General features: G+C 46.3%; 1 protein-coding gene across 1 annotated transcript; it reads right to left on the bottom strand.

Moving 5' to 3' along the window:
• Window positions 1–2,469: 2,469 nt before the first annotated feature.
• Window positions 2,470–11,694, bottom strand: gsg1l2b (gsg1-like 2b). The gene is made up of 5 exons (XM_047032553.1): window positions 11,280–11,694; window positions 9,786–9,833; window positions 7,027–7,179; window positions 3,482–3,593; window positions 2,470–3,152 (listed from the first exon to the last, which is right to left on the bottom strand). Exons 1-5 carry the CDS (start codon window positions 11,578–11,580, stop codon window positions 2,852–2,854), a joined length of 915 nt encoding a protein of 304 aa, XP_046888509.1. The 5' UTR covers window positions 11,581–11,694; the 3' UTR covers window positions 2,470–2,851.
• Window positions 11,695–19,113: the final 7,419 nt, after the last annotated feature.

The following is a 19,113-nucleotide window of genomic DNA, read 5'->3' as shown; positions in this document are numbered from 1 at the left end:
GTCTCAGTGCATACCCTTCTAAGAACTAGTAGGCAATCAGTATTTATATTGTACATCTAGCATCCCCTCCTACTTTCCTACTTCTATTATTAATCTTGGAAAGAGGAGGAGGAGGGGGGGGGTGTTTGTAGAGAACAGCAGAACAGTGAGTGAGTAGCATATAAGTGCTCATAACGGAGTGGGTTTTGTACAGTTTAATAATGGATGTGGATATTAAAGTGGATGTTGATAGGACCCACTCTGGGATGTACGTAGGTGCCTGCTAAGACAGATCTAGGATCAGCTGAGGGGCTCCTAACCCTGACCTAAACTACTAGGGGAAGGAATGCAAAACTGCCCCGTGGTCAGTCTATGGACAGCATCATTCATCCGGAAACGGAGACTATGGGACCAAGTGAATACCCTGGAATATTGAACAGCGGAAATCAATGTATTGGTTGACTTATCAATAATGTGCTGTTTTGACCAGATGTCAGAAGCTTTCTGGGTCCATTGTGCTGTTAAGGGCATCCATGGGGACCTATGTTGTCTTTTTGCATGTATTTGCACTAGTTTGAAAACAATAAAATGATTTTGAAGCAAGTCATCTCTCATCGGTCGCTATGGTTTAGTTGTTCTTCTGTAACTGAGTGTGTGTGAGCTCTTTGTTAAATGACGAGGTGAAACATGCTACATGCATGATCTGTCAACTGAACTAGGAATCTCTCACACCTAAAGTGTTTTCAGTGGTAGATGAACTGAGTGGGAGAAAACATGGTGCCACTGCCCCCTTGTGGACAGTTAAGTAGTGAGCCTACACATTTTAACTGTTTACAGTAAGTAAATGAATAATAATGAAACACTTGGCAAGAAACAAGTCAATTTATTACTTAAACAGATTTTTTCCTAATATTCATCTGATCATACACATCTTAATTTTCTCTCTATAAACAGTTTTTAGTACGTTGATGGGAATCATTTCCCCACATAAAAACCAAATGAACACTTCAAACATAATATTACTCTGAACTGATGTGCGGTACACAAATTAACATTCCTACAGTAAGTACCTTACAGTGCTCAATACAATCAGAATAAATATATATATATATAAATATGGGTTGAAAATAGGACATTTCAAAGGCTCACAGTAACATTCAACTTCAAATATGAATCAATAGATCTACATACATAAATAATGTGCTGTACAGAAATATACAATAAATTATCAAATGCACTTCAAGTCACAGTATGATCAAACTGTGTATAATCTCTAAATCACACATTCCAAATCCCTAAATTCAAAAATACATATTCAATGCGTACCCAATATACTATTCCACAGTAAGTAAACTTATTTTTTATGCGAAATCTTCAAAAGATGACCATTCATCATCCGAGCCTAGATGAGTTTTGGCAGTTTGCACAGAAAGCTAGGCTACATGGATTCTGCACTTCTTTTAATTGTATTTTTTTAAATCCAGAAACATCTAGATGATTGCGCGTCGTCCCCAGTAACGGTGGGACGTTTGGTTGTTTGGCGAGCTGTTCAGAGTTGGTCAGTGGAAGAGAGCAGTTATCAAAGGCACTCATCTCAGGCCCAGGCATCCACCGATCATCCTCTCACATCACTCCATCTTTATCTTTCTTCTATACATCCTTCTATTCAACATGTCTAACGGTGACTCCATCAATATGCCTAACTCCTTTTTATAAACAGTTTGTCTATACAACTCTCATCCACTGACACATCATCATCTCCCCTTCATCTATCCCTTTTCCTATCCATCCCCCAACAAGCTCTCCTTGAGAGTGAGACGGAGCGAGATTAGAAACAGGTAAGAGTGAAAAATGATGTGTACCCATTTAAAATGGCTACTTTACAGCGTCTTGTCTACGTCAACAGAGCCTCCTATACTGCGCTATTTGGTTCCAGCTCAGCTGGCAGTGAACAGGTCCCCTCAGCCCGGCAAAGACGCCTAGGTGCTTTAAAGGCCAATCTATACTTGCCTAATCCCACGATGGCTGCCTACTTGAGCTCCGTACCAGTACAGCCCAACGAATGTTGAATTGAACTCAGAGAACTGTGGAGACCCCATCTTTGATGGAAGTTTTATCGGCGGTCTGGAAAGACAGAAGGCTACCGGCGTCTATCCCCAACCGAGGTTTATAAGGACTGCTGCCCCGCCGGACCGCAACAATAGTTCAAATTAATCGACGTTTCTTGTGAAGTGCGACTCCACCGACTAAACTAACTGTATACAAATAGACCTTCAATGAGCGGCGTCTCTGTGATGTGGGTCTGTCTCTAAGAGAACGTTCTAGGCACAGATGCAGGGCTCTTAAGTGTTATGAAAAGTTTGGCGTGAGATTACCATACCCGTCAACGTTTGGTTACCAAACGTTGACAGGTCTGGTACGCAATGGGCGATGGGGCAACGGGGGCGGGGGCAAAGAGGGGGGGGAGGGGCTGGTGCTGGTGCTGGCGACGTTTGTGATTGGCTGGTGGATGACATTTAACTCTGTATGACTCGAGACAACTATCAACTCGACACAAATCTTCCCTCAGTATGCCCGCACCATTAATCGTATATCGGGACAAGATATCCCTTGCCACTCAACGCGAGGAATGGTCAAAATGCGTGAGAGAAGTACGATGTGTCGCGTGAGAGCGCGAGAGATAGCTGAGCTGTAGTGAGCGGGAGCTTCGTTTCGAGCAGAAAGCAGTCCTCAAGATCAGACAAACGGCGGGGGAAACGTCCCAGTCGGGCTTTCCCCGACTGCAGTCCCCCCCTCAACAGGGTATGAACCTTTCAGGGTGAAGCGGTGAGGTCCAGGGTCAGGGGCTCGACGCTCACCTCCCCCACCTCCCTCAGCAGTACTCCTCTCCCTGGGAGTCAGGCAGGTCGTTGAGGTCCAGGAAGACGGAGGCGTTGGAGAGCTTGCGTCCGTTGCCGGACAGATCCAGCAGCTCCTCAGTGGTGCTGGGGACCGAGCTGATGTACATGTCCCACACCTGCTCCGGCGAGTCCAGTTCCAGAAGCTTCTGTTTGATCTTCAGGTTCTTCTCGATGTTCCTGCGCTTGTGCTTGAACTCCAGGATGGTCTTGGTGTAGCGGTTGATGGTGGTGACGGAAGACGCCATGCACGCCGTGAACGAGCCCCACGCCAGCCTGCGGGATTGTGGGTAAAGAAGAGTTGACTTCCTGGTTTGTTTCTGCAGATGCGTCCGCAGCGAGTACTGGTGACGCTGAGTGGTTAAGCTAATAAAGTTGATCTAAAAGGCTTCGGATGTGTTCAGACTGTAAGGTGTCCATGCATAAATGCATGTGTGTGTTTGTGTGCGTGCGTGCATGTGTGAGCTCGTTCACGCACGTACGAGTGTACCGGCGCGCGCGTGTGTCTGCGTGCCTACATGTAAATGTGTATGGGTTTGAGTGTGTACGTGTGAGGGTGCACACGCGTGTGTGTTCGGGGTTTGAGTGGAAGTGTCCCAGCTTACATGTAGGACCAGCTGTAGTCCCAGGTCTGGGGCTTCCAGTCCTCAGGTCCCAGACTCACAGTGAGCTGGAAGGCTGTGGTGTACATCATATGAGCCACCATGCCGAGCAGACCTGGAGAGACAACCAGCACGGGTCAAACACTCAACACACATCACAGCTTTACAAGACTGTGGGGAATGTCAGAGTCAGGACGTCCAATGCACCTGTACTTGTGCCCGTTACGAATGGAAAATGACCTTGTACCCTACAGACCATTCCTAATCCTCACAGCTCGTCTTAGCTAGTCGTCTCGCGAGGCCCCCTATGCAGTGTCATCTTTTGCCCACTGGGTGGCAATTTAGGACTACTGAAGCCATCATGTCTGTCAAGCCTCCACAAGTTGGTCACTGTTGCTCTGGTTACGTCCAGCCAATTTTCTTTTCAAAACAAAGTCTTGACTGAATGGAAGTCAATGGTCGGACTCTCATTGACTCGCTCTCTCCCTCTCTTTGTGTGTCGCCGGTCACTCTCCTTTCCTCCCTGTCTGCCCATCGATCTCTTTTCTCGCTCTCTCGCTGTTCATTTGGCCTGGTTCAGGTCCTTGACAGCCTTGACAGACAACCGCGACAAGGGATCTGAACCTCAGTCTGGACTTTCATCATCCAAAAACAGAGACGCGCTGAGAGAGTCGGACAGGGAGGGGGAGAACGAGAGAGGGAGGGAGGGCGAGAGACAAAGAAGGAAGGCATGAAAGGAAAGCGAGCAAGAGACACAGAAAGAGGAGACAAAGAGACAGGAAGAGCGAGGGATAGAGACAGGCAGGAACGAGTGAGAGCTAAACAGAGAGAGAGAAAGTGAGATATATTCTGACAGAAAGAGGGAGTGACATTTAGACAGAAAGAGAGAGAGAGAGAGAGAGAGAGAGAGAGAGAGAGAGAGAGAGAGAGAGAGAGAGAGAGAGAGAGAAAAGAGAGAAAAGAGAGAAAAGAGAGAAAAGAGAGAAAAGAGAGATGCTGCGTATGAATCCGATTACAGTGGACTGTCTGTAAGCTGCTCAAATCCCCGGTCTGAATGGGATCAGAGCAGACCCGCCACAGAAGGACTCTGTCACCCAATCAACGCTCATATTTATTCTAACATATTCAACATATCGAAGTCGCCAAAGCTGACTGGAAGCACTGTTGGTAAAATTGAAGATGTAACTGTTATCCTGTAATAAGAATGATTCTGTGTTCAGCATTCCTTCTCAGCAGAGAACCCTCTCCCCACATGATCTATAGATGACACGAGGCTTACACAGACAAACTGACCTAGGTTGACCATTAGTATGCTAGAAGTGCAATAAATGTGTTAACCTTATCTGTGCTGAGTGAATCATATGGTCAAGCCTAGGGTCAGAGAACTCTGTAAGTTTCCACGTGCACGCGCACTCTGTTTCTGGGATCGATCATATTGACAGCTGATATGCAGGGGAGGAGACTTCTCACCAATATATAGTCTTACTTGAAGACTTGTGAACCAGACAAACTTTGTAGCACAATGGCGTGTGATGTTTTTGTCTCCTTGTGGGCCGGCCACAAGCAATAAAGCTTTCTTAAACTTGTTCACCGACTGACTGTGCAATGCTTGATAGATTAATATTTCTGACAAGCACCAGGTCCAACTCCCAGAACCAAGCCAAGCAAGGCAGGGAGATGTCTGACAATTAGGGTCAAAAAGTCTGAAAAGGTTTCATTTTGGTTATGAAACTCTTGACTCTCTCCCTCTAATGACTGTGATTGTTATTGGATGAGACAGATGACCTGTCAGTGAGGAGTAACCTTATTCCCCTCATCTTCATGCTTAAGACATCTCTCTCCCACGTTCGCACACACGCACACACACACCCTCACTCACTATCCTTCTTTCGCACACACTCACACACACCCTCACTCACGCTCTATCCCTCTTTTGCACACACACACCCTTTCCTCTCTCACACACCCTCTCTCACTCTCTCTCTCACGCACTTTCTCTGTCTCCTCTCCCTCTCTCCCTTTCTATAGATGTGAGATCCAATTACCCATGAATAGTTCACACAGAGAGACCCTCACAGAGTCTTACATGGTGGATAGCTGTATTGATTTCATTTTAGACAAGTACGAGGCATTTCAAATGTAGGAGACAACCCCCCCCCCCCCCGACCCCCTACCCCCAATCCTCAACCCCTCCACCCTCCCACCCTCAGCCCCTCCACCCACCCAACACAGGTACATTACAGTACAATCTCATGCAAGACTAACACCAAAGAGCCTTTTCTCAACAAATGGTGTTCCTTGCTATGGTTGATAAGATCTGCTGTTTTACAGCAAAGTGGCTGCTAGGTTTAATTGACTTCTAATGATGTTTCTAGGGGTTTACAGGGGTCCGAGCTTGCCTCAGCACACTGCTTGGCCCCTCTGTCATAACCCTTCCTCTGGGGGTGAATCAAGACAGAGGGCTGGGGACGTGATGGTGGTTATGGTGGCGATAAAGTACCAAGTTGACTACAACCCTGGGATGTTTGTGTTCAACTCAGAGCTGAGGTAATGAAATGTCCCCCGCTCTCTACCTCTCTCTCCATCTGCCTCTCTGCCTCTCTCTCTTTATGACTTCCTCTGACTCACTCTCTCTCTCTCTATTTTTCTCTCTCTCCGGTGATACACAGCTTTAATAAAGGTCTCCCCACTCCTCCCCTCCTCTCCTTTGAACACGACCAGCTTCAGATCCAGCCCCTCCTTCCAAACTCATTACGGAAGCATCTCAACAGACCCTCTCTGTCTGAAACACGCTGTTTAGGGAACACATCCCATCATGCAGCAAGCTTCAAGTTTAGTTGCGATTTGCAGGAACATTGGAATTCTTTGGTCCTGGTCCTCAAGGCAGTTTCCCACCAGGCTATCTAAACGTATATTGAATCAATCCTAATCCTGTATGAGCTGCCATCCTTATCAACAGTGTAACATAACCAAGGCTGGCTTGGTCGTCGTCGACCAGAGTGCCTACGGCTGCTGAGTCATCTGTCCCAGGACGGAGCCTCGTCTTCAGGCAGAGGATTAGTGAGAAGGTCACCGTTCAGAACACCCCCCTCCGGGCTGAGACACTGACAACCTTCTGAGTTAATGCTACAGGATGGCTACGGGCGTCTGACTGCTCTGCCTGGGAGTGGGATGGCTAACTGACAGTGAATTGGCTAATTGACAGTGAACTGGCTAACTGACAGTTGGTTGGCTAACTGATAGTAACTTGGCTAATTGTCATGTGGTTGGCTAACTGATAGCGAATTGTCGAACTGACAGATGGTTGGCTAACTGATAGAGACTCTGTCTAGCAGGCAGTTTCACTAAACTGATGTTTCAGCTGTCAACTGTTTTACCCTGGGATTCCACAGGTTTTTAAACACTTTTGTTGTTGCATCAAGGGTTTATTGCGAAAAAGCACACACACACACAAACACACACACACACACACACAAGTACACTCACATACAGACACACACACACACACACAACACAAAACTAAAGAGATTGATTTAGCAAGCGGTTACCTGACAGGACAGTGCAAATAGCAGCGAAGGCGTTCAGTTTGAGTCCGTCGATGACGTTGCCAAAACGACAGACCTCTATGGACATGAGGATGCCCCCAGTGGCCAGGAGGAGGATGTACAGGCACTCTGCCACAATACACAGCCACAACACTCCTAGAAAGAGAGAGAGAGAGAGAGAGAGAGAGAGAGAGAGAGAGAGGGAGGGGTAGAAAGGGTGAGGGGATAAGGTAAAAGGAGGAATCCAGAGGGGCGGGGGAGCGAGGGAGGAAGGAGAGGAGCGCATGAGGGCATGGGGGAGGGAGATGGGTGGAAGGAGGGAGACATTGATTGAGGGGGGACGATAGGGGTTAGGAGAACAAACTCAAGGTGATGGTGCAAGGCGAAAAGACGGGAGGAGGGAAAGAGCGAAGGGGAGAGGGGTTGTGAGAGGTGGGGGTAGTGATAGACAGAGGAAAAGAGGTGGAACCCAAGTGGAGCGTCAGAAAGGTGGAGAGAGGATGGGCAGGGTAGCAAGAGAGAGGTGGACATTTGAAAAGAGGTGGATTAGTGGAGAGAGGAGGGAGAGGTGGGGGTAGATGAAGCGAAAGAGAGAGAGAAAGAGAGAGAGAGAGAGAAGAGAGGGAGAGAGAGAGAGAAGAGAGAGAGAGAGAGAGAGAGAGGGGGAGAGAGAGAGAGAACGAAGAAACGAGTGAGAGAAAGAGTGACACAGAGAGTCAGAAAGAGTGTGAGAGAAAAAGAGAGAGAGAGAGAGAGAGAGAGAGAGAGAGAGAGTGAGAGAATGAACAGTGACCCTTTCACTTGTATCATTAACCTATGCTGCTAGAGAGCAAATCTATCTGCCTCAACGAGCCATCCAGTCTCCAACCTGACAGACTCACTCATGGGTGGGGGGCGAGGAATGGTTGACAGGAAAATAACTAGCCCATGCGCTAAGCTTTTCACTGCTCTGTGAATAACCTCCACACAGAAGCATCGTACAACAGATTGTCAGGTTGGTGTGAGGCTTTTTACAACCATACAGTAGATGGAAAAAAAGGGGTCTCTGTTCAACTGTTCACGCCTAAATCCGAAATAGGATTGCGAATGTTAATCAAAGACATGTACATTTACATTTTGTGCTGGGATTATGTGATTATACACGTCTCTTGTTAAACATGGCGTAAACATAAGTCTTATGTCATATTTATATAATTTACTCCATACTTGCTAGTCACATTTTAATCCTTCAGATTACTGGTCCTCCAAATCCTATCATAACCACCTCCTGTCCTTGTGGGACAGCTTTCTAGTATCATCTACGACTAATAATGGGAGTTACAGGATGCATGTCTTGTATGATAATCACATCATTCAGATTAACAAGGGAAGCAGAAATACTCTGAACCAGTTCTGGTTGTTCAGGTTTGTGTGTGTGTGTGGGGGTTTGGGTTTCTGTGAGGAGAGTGGTGAGGTAAAACAGGGGTTGGGTGGCGTATGTGGAGGTGAACGAAGGGGTAGATTGGTGTGTGGTGGTGAAGCAAGTTGTTTGCGGAAGATTTGTGGAGGTGAGGCAGGCACAGACTGTTAGGCTGGTGTGTGTGGACTGAGGAGGTGATGAGGTGGTCTTTGTGTGTGGTGAAGGGAGGAGTGGGGAGTGGGTGTGTGTGGAGGTGAGGCAGACTGGTGTCTGGAGATGAGACAGGCTGGTGTGTGTGGAGGTGAGGCGGGATGGTGTGTGTGGAGGTGAGGCAGGCTGGTGGATGTGGAGTTCAGGCAGGCACAGAGCGGACGGCTGGACACACAGCAGGTCAGACTGATGCTGGAGGACATTGGAGGGAATGATGAAAGGATAGCTGCTAACTGACCACGCTCTCTCTCTCTCTGTCTCTCTCTCCCTCTCTCTTTCTCTCACAGTTCATACCGACTGAACTAGAATTATCACTAGTCACTAGAATGAATTTAGTCATGTTTAAATATTATATATATTTTCCCATTAGCCAAAAAACACACAGTACTTTTTCTTTTGACGTTCATGTTGTCCTTAGTGTTTTTCAGTACATCAGTACAAGTAAGTAATTAATAAGCGCAGCTAGTTCTGGCAGGGCAATCGGGCAGCGCGCGTCAGTCAGTGATCGGGGACATAAGGCGTCTTACTCCACCTTCCTTACTCCTCCCACTACCACACCCATGTAGCAGCGCATATCCATTGGGCCACGTCCGATAAGGCGTCTTTAAAAGACGCGCGGATATGCACACACTCACCCCGGTCGTTGTATGATCAGTGCTGCTGCCACCCTCCACCGTCCCCTTCTCCCCCATGCTGTCTGTATCTATCCAACGGGGATTATATCTCTATTGCTCCCTGCCTCGTATGTCATGTATGTATGTGTTGCATCGAGGAGGCAGGGAGTGCTTCCCTTAGATCATCCACTCCGCCAAAGTAAATCTACATGTCCATGTCATGTAACAATAAATGCTCAAATCTAATATGTGATTGTCTTGACTGAACCATAATTTGTTTATCTACAATCAGCTTTTCACATTCCCCTTTGGACTGTATTACAGTTGAGAACATTATCCCATGTTTATAAAGTGACAGTTTCATTTTCACCTGTGAGTTTTTCTCGGAATACCAGGATGGAATGGACGGATGATTAAAAACTTGGAATGATGAACAGAGAAGAGTGTCTGTATCCTGGTGGTTTAATCTCCATGTGATTCAGGTGTAAAAAGGCTTACAGAGCAAGGATTAAGCATGCCAAGCAGCACTGCTGTCCTACCTCGCTCATTGGAAGGGGCCACGTATATGAAACTTCTGCAGTTCTCCCCTGAAACAGAATGACATCACATGTAGACTTCATCCATAATTCAGTGGTTACTTTGTAGAACTACCATATTAGCCATAACAACTGTACAAACAAAATCATGAAAAAAAGAAAAGAAAAATACTCTTATTATGTGAACCATTTTCTAATAACTGATTATTAAAATATTGTTTTTATTTCAACTGAATTGTTCCAAAGGAACAAAACAAAGACAACACTGTTTTACTTGTAAATGAGACACACACACAAAAAAAAGTGAGTCATTTAGTGATACATGTTTCGAATGAAAAAAAAGGAAGATAAGGTTACTGGTCTTTACAGTGTGACACAAACACACGTGAAGGAAGCAGCAACACTGGGAATAACACCCATGCACGAGGGTCCACCAGAGACATATTTCCTCCGCATTTTCCCATCCTGCTGCCCCTCTTCCAAGGGCATCCAGGAGCAGTGGTCTGTCATATCAACCGGTGCCAAGACCAAGTGCTCACCCATGTCCTGGCCAGGAGAGCAATCTGTTTGGCATGTTTTACAGTTATACAGCAAGCTTTTATTTCTGCAGACATGTGGAGCACATGCACACAGACTTGCACCCCACACAGGAAACCCCAGGAGAAGCCCACTTGAGCACCAAATAGTGGCCCAGGCAGGAATCAAACCCATGACCTTCTTGTTGTGAGGCGCAGCGGTGAGCCACCGTGGTCCACCTGCGTAGTGATGCTGTTACACATCATATTTCTGTGCTTACATGAAGGCACAGCTAATATTGAAACACGTTTAATCCATTCAGATAGATTTTGCTACGTATCAACTGTAAGAGTTTTAATCCTCGATCATTGTTTTGACTGAATCCCAGAAAACTCAAGTTCTCTTCTGGTGTCATGATTGGGTAATTTATGAAGCACATCGGGCCTACTTAAATACATACTGCACAACGATCATGGACAAAGACAGGTGCGAATATGGAAATTGTTTAATTGTAGAATACGTTATCTATAAATCTGATCAAATGTGCTGTCTTTGTAGTGTTATGTTTATCGTCAAATTCAGGTCCCACTTAAAATCTTTCTACCAGGACTTTCATTCACGTCTCTAAAATGTCTTGATGTCATATGGCAAAACACTATCAGACTTAAAGAGTACCAGTTAAGAAATATTAAACACTTGCCACTAACGCTTTGTTAAAGACATATTTCATCGTCACACCAGACTTTACGCACAAACTTGTTATTTATGTTCTACCACAAGAACAAAATAACAAGTATATTTCTATATTCTTGTTTCTATATATTTCTATATAAACTCATATACATATTATTTAATTACCTAAATAAAAAATACATTATAAAAATTAAAAAGTGCCCGTTGCCACTGACACCGCCCACTGACACCGTGCGTAAAGTGCGGTGTCAGTGGCAACGGGCACTTATTTATTCAAACTGCTTTTACCGGTCATGTTGACGTTCTGTTCGCAAGAGAACCAAATTCCGGTGTGAAACTTCCTCATCAGGTATTTGTCCTCTCCCGTTTCCCAGATGTACTGGACCAGACGAGTGTCGTTAAGGTTCGAACTGTTGAACCTAATGCAGAACGACTGTCTAGTCTTCACCGGTCCGGTACAGAACGGTTTAACTACTTTCCGCGTCCCCTCACACCAGTAGCTGGTAGAAAGCGCGGACAGCGCCAGAAACAAGGCAAGGAAGTTCAAGGTAAGCGCCAGCGAGGCTCTCCGTCGCCGATCAATCCCCATTTCACAGACGAAGACAGGGGACACAAGCTAATCCTATAAATGTAACACGTTTATATGGCGACTTCTCCTCAAATCCACATAATACGGCTTTCCATTACAATGTCCGCGACTAATTACAGCGCACGCGTCTAGCTCCTGCAGCGCGTGATCCGATGTGCTCTTTTGTGCAGCTGCTACTCACATTTTGTACCCCCTCCTCCCCTTAACTCATCCCCCGTTTTCGCTCAATATCTCCTCCTCTTCACGCCTCAATGAGAGACTGAAGCCCTCCCCAACTTGACACGTTTCTTTTCCGTTATCTATGGATTTTGTTTTATGTACAGGCCTCCGTGATGAACAAATACAGTACACTCATATCCACATTCATGGCCATCCATGAGACCCGTTAGCAATAAATCACAATCGAAATCAATATGGATTAATTTGCCTTTACAGTTTCGATGGAAACGAAACTGACGGCTATAGTGATGGCGATAATAATCAGAGATTACTTTTTCCGCACTTAATCTGCCTGGGCCAGACATGTAATGGGTATGGTAATGCCTGTATTCAGCTGGGGAGACTAAAGGTTGGGATGGGATGGGCCTGTTTGGTACTTTCTAATCAGAGAAATTGACAGAAATCGTTCATGGTGGTTCAGAGGCTAATGCCCGCTGCTGTGACTAAGTAGCCAGCTGCCAAATTATCCAACCTCAATTTATTCTGCTTCTCTCACACCTCTTTTTGTCTGCTGTCACTTGGGAGAGAGAATACGTTAGTATGTGTTTATGTGTGTGTGTGTGTGTGTGGGGGGGGGGGGGTAGGTTCAGAATATTGAGTCTTACTGTTCTATATTATTCATTTCCTCTGGCTGTCGCATGCAGGACAGGTCCCTGACATTATATGTTTAAAGGTGCTTGTGTGTGTATTGTGGAGTATTTACACAAAGTCTCCTGTGTCTCCTAAAGTCTACATTTTTTTTCTTACTTTTTTGCCCTTCATCCACCTTTAACCCCCCCTCACACACGCACACACACACGCACACACACACACACACACGCTGTAGCCTCCCACTCTATCCCCATCCAGACCACTTCAGACTATCAGACATACACACATACACACAGATAACATCACAATCCTGGAGGTCTGTGCGGTTTCTACTGATGCGTGGGTGTATGGAAGCATAGTATGCGCACACGTGTATAGTGTGTGTATGCATTTGCATGTATGTGTCTGTATGAAAGTGTGGTGTATAGTACATGTATTTGTGTATCTGTAGTGTGAATGAGTGTGTGTGTGTCGGCAGTGTGTGTGTCTGTGGTGTGTGTGTCTGTGGTGTGTGTGTCTGTGGTGTGTGTGTGTGGTGTGTGACTTTGAAGCATCTGCATTTTTTCGAGGGAGCCAAGATAATCAGTCTCCGGGTGGGCCACAGAGTGTAAATATGAATCCCTCTGAAACCTTTTTCTCATGTCATCACAGGCATATAGCCCGCTACCGCTAACTGTGTGTGGTGGTGTGTGTGCGATAGTGTGTGCCTGCGCTTGTGTGTGTGTGTGTCTGTCTTTCAGTGTGGTCGGTGTATGTGTGGTGTGTGTCTGTCCGAGTATAAGGTGTATGTGTGTGTCGTGTGTGTGTCTAGGTCGGCCCCCAGGGGCTACAACACCTCAGGAGCCCATTTTCTGTCTCACCTTCACACAGGTCCTTAAGAGGGCCCCCGGGCCAGGGAATAGGAACAGAACTGCCCCGCCCCCTCCTCCTCCTCCTCCCCCCACCCTCAACATCCTTCAAAGGAACGATGGGGCTTGAATCATGATCTGACAAGGGCCAGGGGGAGGAAGAGGACATCTGGACCTCCACACACCACCGAAGCCTTAAAGATGGAAGTAGTCCCCAGTCCAAGGTCTTCCTGTGGGTCTGGTGTGAGGCCCTGCGCTGGTAGTCACAGGTGGGAACAGATGGTCCTTTCCTTCTGGAAGAGACTCACACAGACTCGTTCCGGAGTGTTGGTTGGGCAGGGTCATAGTGACATCAAATGAGCAGGCGTTCCAGAACTGAGCGTCGTCTGGAACACTCCATGACTCAACGGAACCATTCAGGCAACATTTCCTGGAGAGAAAACTCGGTTGAAATTCATTGATTTGAGAAATGAAATAAGGGAATTTGACACAAATTGCTTCTTCGTTTTTCTTTTATCTAGGGAGTCTTTATTTACGTCTACTTGTAGGGAATGACCTCAGGCACAATGGTCCAAAGGACTCCTGTGACGAATCAACCATCGAAGCCTTTTAGAAATGTTTCATTTTGTTTCAATTTATTTCATCCTTTTAAGCGACTTTGAGCGATCGCAGTGCAGTTTACTTCCTTGTTTGTTTTGATATCAGAATATCAATAAAGTCATCCAGTTAATTACTTTCTACACTCATTATTCACTTATCTAAGAGGGGGGTCTGTGGTTTGGGATGGAAACCCTGGACAGGAATATTAAACAATCCGTCTTGATTCGTCTGCTTGATTGAAAGTCTCTCCACGGTTCTGGTGACTTATGAGCCTCAGCGAATGAGGAAATATGCAAACGAGTGTACATTATATTTTTTCAATCTGCGACTCATGCCCTTTCTCTCACTAGGATGGTTCATGTTGCTGTGTGACGCAGAAGAGAGGGTGTGATACCGTATCAGAGGGAGAAAGAGACTTTGACTAAAAAAATATTTTTTGAGAGACACAGAGAGAGAGAGAGATCATCTCAGAGCCAAAGAGACCATATCAGAGAGAGAGAGAGAGAAAGTCTATCTTAGAGATAGAGAACAGCTCAGAGGCACAGGCTATAATAAATTATTGGAGCTTTCTCATTCCTGTCTGTCCTCAAATTGATTTATTTACATAATTGCCCCCAATTAGTACCCCCATACACACACACACACACACACAGGCACACACACACACACAGATGACTGTTGTTTCTAATATGTAATCGGAATCTAAGTTTAAGGAGTTGTGTGGTTGTGTGTGAAAGTGTGTGTGTGTGTGACAAAGAGTGCAGGAGTTTCATTTGCTTGTGTTTGTCCTGTTGACCTGAGAAAGACATCAATACACAGACTTAATCAGTTGCTCCATGGCTAATGAACCCTGTAAACAAACACACACACACATCCTCTGCTACACACACGTGCACACACAACCCCCACCACCCGCACACACACACACACGCATACACACACACCTCCCTGTCCAACCTGTCTGTCTAGACAGCTAAGCATCCATGCCTCATGGCTCCCTGGCTGTCCTCCTCAGCTTGTTTACTGACCTCCTCTCTCTCTCTCTCTCTCTCTCTCTCTCTCTCTCTCTCTCTCTCTCTCTCTCTCTCTCTCTCTCTCTCTCTATCTCTCTCTCTCTGTCTCTTTCTCTCTCTGTCTCTCTCTCCGTTGAACAGTATCCCTCTGTTTTCTCCTCGTCCCTCCATCCTCCTCTCTCTGGTGATTATAACAGTCCTTAATGACTCAGACCTCTAATGCACCTCATTTGGACAAATAGACCATAATTTTCAAGGCCGGAAAAGTGCCAATCGCAGGCTAGGGTCGTTTGTTTTTGTGTGTGCTTCTTAATTTGTTTGTGTGTGTGCGTGTGCGTGGTATCAACTGCTTATGTGTGTGTGTGTGTGTATTTGTAATGTGCATACTGTAAACGTGTGTATGTGTCTGTTTGTGTGTGTATGGAAGTGTGTGTGTAAAGTGTCTCACTGATTTGTGTGTGTCAGTGTGAGTTTTTTCCAAGGTGTGATTCAGGAGCAGCCAGTCCGTCAGGCATAACTGTGCATGACCGACATTTAGGTTCTCCTCTCCCCCTTGAAATGAACCAATCAGAGTGCCCTAACTAACTCACCTCAGCGAGATTTGATTTATGTTGCACGATAAGGCCCCAAGTGCATCGCTGACTCGTTAAGTCCTGTGTTAATAGAGCCGTGGTGAGGTGCTGCTGCTTTGAAGCGGTCTGAAGAAGTCATTACAGGCTTGTTCTGCCGCCGCGCAGGCCCGCGGAAACACCATGATTGTAAACCTGCGTCATTAATCAGTCTCTAAACATGCCAATGTTTACCGCCACGCCACGGGTATGAGCAACTCTTGCTAGGAGTCGTCAAACAGCGGCGTCTAATTCTGTTTATCGGCTGGATGTATTGTGGATTCCTGCCGTAGCTTTTTTGTTTTTGTTTTCGTCATAGAGTAGCTAAGATGCTTGCTATTACCCACAGGGACAGTTCCTGCATGGTCGCGATTCATGGGTTACCCAGCCGTTGGTCTGGAATGAGGAGGAGAAAGCAATGTGTCCACAGATCAGCTCTGGGATAATCCATAGTTCTTACGTAATTGAAAAAGAAGAAAGAAAACAGAGGTAGACTTTCTGTGATATCCCAGCCACACACCTCCACACCATATCAGTCTGTCTGGCCCAGTTTCACAGGGAAAGAGAAAAATAAAACGTTTCATATTTTTGGGGGGGCCTTCCCTCTTTTTCTTTAAAAAAAAAATCTATTTGCGGGGGTGGAGGTGGGTTAGGTGGAAGTAGGACTCAGGTGGCAGGCAGCGCTACACAATTACAGGGAGAACAGGAAGGTGAGAGGTAGGATGGGGAGCGCCACGGAGCCTGAGAGGAAGAATCTCTGTGGACTGTTCCAGAATCAGTCTGGAGGCACATTCTACCCAGCACAGATTACAGCAGTGAGCTCATTGCAGTTACGATCACAAACCTGCATGGTGACGCACTGGCATCCCAGAATAACCACTTGAAGAGATTAAACACAATTAAACGTCATCATAATGTACTCATTAAGCGGACGCTTTTATCCAAAACGATGTACACAGGGGGATTTGAACCTACGACCTCTTGATTCATTATAACTACATTGTATTGTATTATTCATTGAGCAGCCTCTTCTATCCAAAGTGACATGCCAACAGTGCATAGACAAAGCACAGCTCAAGGATTATAAGTGCGTGGTTCGAACAGTGTTTTGGTGAGGAGACTGGGTAGTGAAGCGATGCAGAGGGCTGGATTGGGGCTTTATATGGAATAATCTTGGAACACTTACTTGTTAGTTGCTTGGTTACTGAGGAGATGAAATGATTGGTCGCTCTTTCTTGAATATGCTAATGAATGAGATCAAGGAGTGCTAAGTGTCTGATAGTGGGATATGAACCTGTGCTGCAATGCCTTCTCCAGTCATGATGCGGTTGATGCTTGTGTGTGTCAAAGGTTCAATCTGTTCCATTTGTTCAATCCCATCTACAGTCATACAGATATTGTGACCTGTTACTCAGTGCATGCATCCCCACAAACAATCATACATACACTTGAAATCAGGACGACCACTTATCAATAGATTGTCGTTCGTGTCATTTCCAAACTTGGAGAATTTGATGATGTGAACACCCCACAACTCTCCCATCCTGGATTTCCATTCTGTTGCCTTTGATTGAAGTATTAGCCAATCAGAGGGTGATCCTGAGGTCCTAATGCTTTTAGTAACGCAGCACTTAGACCTGGGTCCTGTAGTGAGTTGCATGGGCTGGAAGTCTGGGGACCACAGTATCCATCTCACCAGGATCGTTCTTCGGAGCTAATTCCATTAAAACCGAGCCCTTTGCCTTCCCTCCTGGGAGCTGGAAGTTGATGGAAATAATTAAAGCTTTAACCCTAATTGGAATTGCAAATAAAGGCATTGTCTCAGACTGAGAAGGAGAGCACTTAACTGTCGCCTGTGATTGTGGTGTTGCAAATGCACTTGGATTTCATCAGCTTCAAAGTCCATTAAAACAAAACCGTCGAAATCTCACCCCGGATAAACAACCAATAATATTTTATTGACTATTTTAGGGAACCGGTGATTCGTCTCTTTGTAGTTAGCATCATCACCGATTTGGTAGATTAAAAGTGTTTATGATTTTTTTTTATTTTGATGGCCTTAGAACTTAGCTAGACAGGAAACACAGTCACCCAGGCAGACACATGCACGCACGCACACACTGCAGTTGTTGTCGAGGTCTTGTTCCCTAACCATGGTTGTTGAAAGGCATTCACACACACCCACACACAGACAAACCTTTGCTTGTTGATCTGTAGCTACAGGCAGGCAACAGGAAATGCCACTGCATGATAACAGGAAGCTGCCCACCAGTTCCAAATGATCCACGTGTGCACAAGTAACACACACTGACAGATAACACTGCTCTCCCACGGCAAACACAGTCGGTGATTCACCCAATCTCTTCTAAACGAAAGTCTCAGTCCTCTCAAGGTTTCCTCCCGCTCATGGGGAAAAAAATTCAGTTTAAACGACTTAAGCCCCAGTTTGGACCCCTATATTCTCCGAGCGAAACCATTGCGGAACGAGTGATTCCCACTGACTGATGCGCAGGGACAAGCACCAGCCCTGGAAAAACTCACACTTTAGATCCGAGCCTTTCAGGGAAGTCAAGACTGCTTTATGCTTATGTGAGGGTGATATGACAGACATATGACCCTGACAGACTGCCAGCCTGCCAGCCTTATCCTCCAGTCAGCAGGTTGTTCCCACCCGGCCCTTAATTCAGTCAGCACAGCCGCGGGCTGGTGGCAGGCTGTCTCTCATTCCGAGCGAGGAAGAAACGCAGCAGTCAGCACATTCGCACCTCAAGAGGCTCTCGATGATCAGGAGAGCATGCTCCGGCTCAGCGCCGCCTTGGCGACGGATTGTGGCGCCGTTTCCCCCATGAACGGGTTGTTATTGGGCTCCTGCCGTTGATGTGACAACCCATTTCTCTGAAGCAGGTGGGTTGGAAGAGGGAAGCATCTAAAGCATGCAGGGCAGGGGTCCCCTAGAACCAGGGGCTGAGAAATACTGCTTTAGATCATGAGGCGCCACAGTGAAGGAGCATGGCGATGTTGCCTCCATGTATGTGGAGCAATAAAGATGTCTCCTCCATGTTTGTGGAGCAGTAAAGATGTCTCCTCCTGTTTATGGAGTCAGGAACGGAGGTGTGTTCTTCATGTCGAAGCACGGGACTCTAGTCTGCTCTGTGAGCTGGTATTACAGAGTAGAGTAGAGGGAACATGTGTGTCTTCAGCTCCAGATAACCCAATGAACCGAATCTAACATGAATTTAATTGATCATCTTTTACATGAACAGTTGGTTGGTTGTCCCGAGAGAAAGTGTGTGTGTGTGTCATCGTCACTTGGAAAGAGTACACCACTTTCTCCAATCTCCATCTACCTACTCCAACCGTCTCCACTGTCCACCACCCCACCCCCCGACCCCCAACCTCCCCAGCCCCCACCCCGCTCCCATAGGATAGGATCTTGGATAGGAACGTCACACAGCTCCCCGTGGACAGTAACTGCTGATGTGTCACCCAGGACTAGATGGGAGGAGAGAGGAGGAAAGATAAAGCTGCATGAGGTTTTATTACGGATGAGTCATTTGGCCGGTATGGCCAAACAAACAGAGAGAGAGAGAGAGAGAGAGAGAGAGAGAGAGAGAGAGAGAGAGAGAGAGAGAGAGAAAGAAAGAGAGGGGGAGG

Source organism: Hypomesus transpacificus, chromosome 13 (genome assembly GCF_021917145.1).
Source record: "Hypomesus transpacificus isolate Combined female chromosome 13, fHypTra1, whole genome shotgun sequence".
NCBI lineage: Eukaryota > Metazoa > Chordata > Actinopteri > Osmeriformes > Osmeridae > Hypomesus > Hypomesus transpacificus.
Note: the sequence above shows the minus strand (reverse complement) of the source record. Positions and strands in the feature narration are given on the sequence as shown.